This window comes from Barbatula barbatula, assembly GCF_947034865.1.
Source record: "Barbatula barbatula genome assembly, chromosome: 24".
NCBI lineage: Eukaryota > Metazoa > Chordata > Actinopteri > Cypriniformes > Nemacheilidae > Barbatula > Barbatula barbatula.
The window spans coordinates 19,325,961-19,332,548 of record NC_136787.1 but is presented as its reverse complement, the minus strand read 5'-3'; the positions used below and the strand labels follow the sequence as shown (position 1 = coordinate 19,332,548).

The 6,588-nt window shown below is 41.7% G+C and overlaps 1 protein-coding gene across 1 annotated transcript; it reads right to left on the bottom strand.

The window, feature by feature from the left end:
• Positions 1–542: 542 nt before the first annotated feature.
• Positions 543–4,633, bottom strand: tlr8b (toll-like receptor 8b; the record flags this gene model as incomplete). The annotated part of the gene is made up of 2 exons (XM_079448316.1): positions 543–3,727; positions 4,557–4,633. The coding sequence occupies 2 exons, from the start codon at positions 4,631–4,633 to the stop codon at positions 691–693; spliced, it is 3,114 nt and encodes a 1,037-aa protein (XP_079304442.1). The 3' UTR covers positions 543–690.
• Positions 4,634–6,588: the final 1,955 nt, after the last annotated feature.

Genomic DNA, 6,588 nt, shown 5'->3' with positions numbered 1-6,588 from the left:
TTAATGTAAATAATAATTGTATTGTAAGTCATGGACTTTGAGACCAGAGCTATTTTTGCCTTGTTCTACATGATTGGCCAGGTTGAAGATGTGACCTTAGATTATGATTCATTAAGATAATAATGCCGGACAGCAGTGTTCAATGAGCGCACGGTTATTAATGATGCTGGGAATGAAGCAGGTCCATCAGAAGTTCATCTGCTATATTAACATGGAGAGAGTTAGCAGAAAGTCGCTCTCCAGAAGCAACTGCCCTCGCCGTGATCCACACCTAGTGCACCCTAGATAGAGACATTCTTCCTTTTATACGCCCACAGTTTTCATTTTGCATTCATTTCATTGCCTAGAGTCATGAATTTTTCATCACTGGTTTCATTATGAATAAAAGATGAAAAAAGGAAGGACATAGACAGCGAGAGTAACTGTGTGTTTGTGTATCCTAACTATATGAGACTGCAAAAAACTCGACGATAGAAATCTATCATCACCTCGAATCTTTTTTTTTGAGTGTGACACGCATCACACACACACGTCACTGTCATTGCAACACAAATGAGTTTAATGGGAAATTCTCGAATTTAAACAACAATAGCTTATAGGGAAGTTGGTGGTGCAACACTTTTGTCTGGTGAACTAGAAGTAGAATGTAGAACAGCCACCGTGAACTGAAACATGCTATAACCTCTCACTTCACCGTCCACTGAAGTAATTTGTAAAGATTTTATTTTGCACACCGTGACACTCGAATCCGATTGCATTCCTCAGATTCTGCCAGAACCAGTCTTTTGCTGCCGGGTTTACGGGCCACTCCAGCACACTGTGTCCACACAGGCAACGCCGCAGGTTTAGGATTCTCGATCGACGAAGCACTGGCTCCAACAACACCAGCACCATCACGTCTACGCCCTCCTCCAGCAACCTCTGTTGAGCAAGAAAAGCCGCCATTTTGAAAATCGCACTGCGAACCAATCCCTCCGTCAACACGAATATGGTCTTCCTGCTCCGGTGAACGCTGTGGTTGAGGTTATCCATGATGGATGTTCCAGGAGTCCAGTCTCTCTCGGCCAAACAGAGCGGATGAATCCGTCCACCTCGCTCTTCCAGCTCAAAGCAGAGATGGTTGAAAACCCACTTCTCAACCGTTGAGTCTGACGTGTCGTAGATGACAAAGGCATCATAAGCACAGTCTCCATTTAAATGATGACTTTTTATTTTGGCCCTGCAGAAATTATAGATGTATGATATGTCCCAGTAGAACATATGTACGGTGATGGTGACGGATAACATGATGATGATGATGGACGACGTCAACACATACAGAATTTGGGCAATGATGTTATTAATGCAGGCGTTTTTAATGTCCAGGCTTACCATCGGATATCCCCTTTTAGCTTCGGGAAGGTCGCACAGGATATCCGTTGCTAAACGGGGAAGAACCGTATCGCTTTTCTCTAACCAGAGAATGAAGTCCAAAAGATCGCAGGTGCAGTGGATTGGGTTTCTCTCCAGGTGCAGGAGATGCAGCGAGTGAGCACTGCCCGATACGAAGGACGCATCGTTGACCTGCGTCAGGCAGTTGAATGCGAGATTCAGGGTTAACAAACTTCTGTCATCTTGGAGAAAGCTTGGTTTTAATCTGGCAATGAGATTATGACTCAGGTCCAGAGCCTTCAGTGAACTGGTGTGTTTGGACAGTTTCTCAGTGACGTGTGTCAACTTGTTCTCGCTGAGATCTAGAATCTCCAATCGAGGTAAATATCGGAGCTGTTTCCACTCAAAAGATGTCAAAGTGTTTCTGCTCAGGCTGAGATACGTCAGGGTCTGCGGGAAATAACTGAATATATCTTCTGGTATTTGGTAAAGCTTGTTGTAGGATATATCGAGGAGTGTCAGGTTTGAGAGATTCTTGAAAAGATTTTTAAACTCTTGGTTCTTTCTCCACATGATATCCAGTCGATTTCCCTGAAACTGAAGCTCATTCAGTGAGATGCTGTCGAGGGTTTTGTTGGTCAGCGTGCTGATCTCATTCCAGCTCAGATTGAGCACTCGGAGGAACTCAAGATTTTTGAGAAAGGCAAGGCTGTGCCTTACGCCTGCCACCTCGAAGTAATGTTGGTTGTGACTTAAATCCAAAACCTTTAACTCTTTTATCTCGCTGAAGGCTAAATGGGAATGCATGTAGACTCGGTTGTAGGATAAGTCCAGATATTTGAGTTTTGGAAAGTGCTTGAACTCCGTACCGTTGAAGTATGATGCGATGAAGTTGAAAGACAGATTGAGACACGTGACGTCCTCTGCTCCTGTGAAGTAAAGCGGGTTGATGTGGAATATACTGTTACTGCTGAGATCTAAAACCGGTCCTGTCGTGAGACACTCGTGTTTGGTGAACGGAGGGTAACGGCGAAACTCTTTATCGGTGTGAATGTAAGGACCCTCACGATGATCATCTTGATAAGACAGACCCTGGCGTTCGCACCGCAACTGAGTGTGTCCTGTAAACATCACCCTGTTGTCGATCAAAGAAATCAGGGAGAGGTTATGAAAGTTCCTAAAGACAGACAGATTGACGTTTTGCAGAAAGTTGACTCCTAAGTTTAGCACAGATAAATTCTTCAGACTGAAGAGAGGCACAAGGTCTTCCTCGCAGAGGTTGCTGAAAATATAACCTTCCAAGTGAAGCGTTTGTAAGGATTTCAAACTAGAGAAACCCTTCGAGAGTTTCAGTCGATGGTAAATGGTTTGCGAGGGATTGTTGTACGAGAAATCCACGATCTCCACGCGGGGTAGCACGCTGAAGAACTGCCCGCTTTCAAACTCACGCACTAAAGAATTGAAGGAAAGATACAAGTACTTTAACGCGGTCAGGTTTTGAAACCACGAAGGCTTGATTGTCGTTAAAGAGTTTCCGGAAAGTCTCAGGTCTTGTAGCCGGACGAGTCCACTGAAGGCATCCGAGTGAATCTCTAGAGAGCGATTCCGTGTCCGGCAGGGAGTGCACTGGAACGGAGCGTTGAAACAAAACGGACAGTTTCCAGACAAATCAAGAAGTCTGAGGTTGGTTTGATTCCGTAGCACGGAAGCATCGATGTACTCAATCCTGTTTAAGAGAAGTGAGAGGTTCTTTAGGGATCTGGGTAAACCGAGTGGGATTTTCTGCAGTCTATTTTTGGATAAATCGAGCACAGTCAGGTTAACGTTTTGAAAGGTTTCGTTGTGAATTATAAACTTACATTCAACGCTGTGGTAGCAATTCTCATTTAACTTCAGAACCTTGAGCTTCGTCATTCCTTCAAAATGCAACGGTTCGATGTTTTTGATGTGGTTGGAATTGAGACTCAGCATTTGGAGTCCTGGAGGAAGATTTCTGGGAAATGCTGAGATGTTATTACTGTCAAGTTGCAAAGTCTTGAGTTGAGCCAACTTGGAAAACACCCCGCTGTCCTTTTTAAGCTGCAGTAGATTTTTTCTGAGATTGATCCGTGTGAGGTTGGTCAGATTCCAGAAAGCATCTTTCCGAAGAGTTCTTATTTCATTATGGCTGAGGATGAGCTCTGTTGAGTTCCAGAACAAGTTATTTGGAAATTCTTTAAGTGATCTGCCCGAACAGTCCATGAGAACCGATCTGTTGGAGAACACCACGTCACAAGGAAGTTTTCTCCAGGCCCAGCTGAGGCCGTCAGATGAGCAGACGGAACACATTAACATCAGCACAAACATCATTTGAGTTCTGAAACACAATACACACACACACGTGTTCAACTCAAGCAAAGTTTATTGTTCAAATGTGCAATTCTAAAACTAATAACGAAGTAAAAGAAACTGCATGCTTACCATCCGCCCTCAAAGGGAAATGAACTGTCAGTGTTGTGTGCGTGAAGTCTATTTTTAAAGTCGGTCTGTCATTTCCTCTTTCAAGTTTTAGAATGCACCATTATTCGCTATTCTAGAAAGCAAAACAAAAGACGCAAACAACGCTTTAATCTGTGCGAGATGCACCTGTGACCCGCGTCTGTGAAGGAGAGAGAGTTTATTACTCAAGACCAACCCTTCCTGTAACTGCATTACTGCGTGCTTGCAAGAACTTCAACACCTGAATGAAACCAGCACGAAAAGAGTGAAACTAACACAACAAAGATACATCTGTGCAAAAGTGAATGCAGCGTTTGTCTGAAGAGAAGTTTCATTCATCCTCTGAATCTTCTTGCTGCATGAATTAAGCCTGGTAATCCACCTTAGAAAGTCTCATGAATAATTGTAACTTTATAACACTTATCAATTCAACATTGAATGTATTACAACACAATTATAATGACATTCAACCCATAATAATGCTTTATACCTAAAGGCTTCAAGCATACAGAACTGCCAATGCCGTTGAAGTTGACCAACTTTCAAAATAAACATGACATGTTCAAGAACAGGTGACAGGTTTCTTTCAGAGCAAGAATGTGTTTCCCAGTTTATTTGAAACTACTAAACGCTAGAAATGTTCTGATTTGATCTCATCCCGTCGCGACCCAGAGATGTCGGAACGATGTCCCGTCCTGCGAACGCACCTGAACATCTCAACAGCAGGAGTGCGTGAGGCCGGAGCGTTGTGGGTGTCGGTGGGCATGTGGATGCGCGAGTGCATTAGTATGCCGTGGAGAAATGTGGTGACTGTGAGTGGACACTTCAGCAATTAGATGCATGGCACTCTGCTTGAACCCACCGAGGTGCCAGCGCTCATATTCAGCTCGGCACCTGAGGGCAGCTTTCATGCATTGCTTTCCAACCGCTGCTACGTGTTCCACATACAGATCGCACACATTATTAATTTTAAATGTGTTGTGTCCATGCCACAGTCTTGGCTTTCCGATCAGGAGAGAGAGAGGAGAACAAGATACGCTTCATTATACAGCCTTGTTTTACTCCATCATTTGTTGTTTTACCTCACGTGCCACCATGCGTCTCTGTTGTCCTTCATACTTGGGCTGTTGTGGGAATGTCAGATGTTGCTCTCGATAAGGAAGAGGAGAGCTGACTTTACATTTTGCAGTGCATTGCTGTATTCTTTTTTTTGCGGTATACATTTTTTATTGCATATATTACCTGAGAATGGCCACGGGATTCATTATGGTTCACTCAGTTCTTCCTATAAACTTGTTTTCATTAAAAAAGATTTAGAAAATGAAAACATGCATGGCCTTGGACACACGAGAAGTAAATCCATACCATACCAGGTCAATACAATCGTTCAGAGATGTGCAGGTGGGGTATCAGAGCCGCAGGGGCTGGAGGATTTGCCCCGGGGTGCTACTGGATGCTTCAGCCGTGTGACAGAACCTCAAGCTCTAGAGGACATTCAGTGGTTCTGGATATTCACACAGGAACGTTTGACTGCAATCTCATTATTGTAATGTGGAAAAAACAATGAAGTATTATTTCAATTCTCGATTTATGTGGTTAAAAAATACCGTGTTCCAGTATTGAAAATACAATGAGGATAACCACTGGAGTATAAACTAAATAAAACATTAGGACTGTGTGTGTGTGTGAAATGTGACCTGAACATCCTGAATCTGTTTCCATGAGATTTCCTGGGAAAAAAATCAGTCACGTCTATAAATACAGACACATATGAAGTCTCCCTCGCGCCGCAAGATCAGCGGATTCTGTAGTCGTCTTTAAGAATCGGCTAAAACACATCTCTCCCGTCAACATCTGACCCCTTAGTACAGTCTTCTTCTTATTCTTACTTTCCTATCCCCCCAAAAAATACTATTATTAGCTTCTTATACTGTGTTAGGTGACCTGAGACCAGTTTTACTGCACCTATGCATTGTTGTTCTTTTGTTGCACAAATTGTTTTCTTCTACTTTGTAAGTCGCTTTGGATAAAAGCATCGGCTAAATGACAATGTAAATGCATGAAAAATCTGTTTGTGTGTGTTTATAGTATATATTTCACTGTCACAAATGATTATGGATTAACTTTACTACATACAATTGTGTCCAAAAGTTACAATTATAGAAAAAATCTTTCAAATTATTAAGTGAATTCACCTCAATTTGATCATGTTCAACCCACTTAAACTAGTATAAGGATCTTTACCACGTGATAACCACTGTCTGTGCGTGTGTGTCTGTCTTCTGTGTTTTCACCTTTTTTAGTTTTTACTTGTATAACCTCATATGTTTAGCTTACAGTCAATATGTTTCTTGTACAGCTGCTTTATAACAATGAAAATAGTAAAAAGCGCTATTTAAATAAAGTTGACTTGACCAGTACTGAGAAAACTCTCAGCTTACTTGTACATCCTAAATGTCGTAAGCAATAAGAAATGTTAAACTGAAGTTAATAAAGATCAAGAAGTTAACTCCAATGCTCAAATGAGTATTTCTTCGTGATTTTTTTAAAGAACATCATGTGACGTGCTGAAATAATTTTACTAGATTTAGTCATGGAATATTGCGTTAAAAATAAGCTTTAACATACTTTTAAAAAAGGATGGTAACAATATTACACAAAATTTTATGGTGTTGTTCCTTTACATTTAAGGGACAGTTTAGCCAAAAATAAGAATTCTGTTTATCATTTATTTGCTCT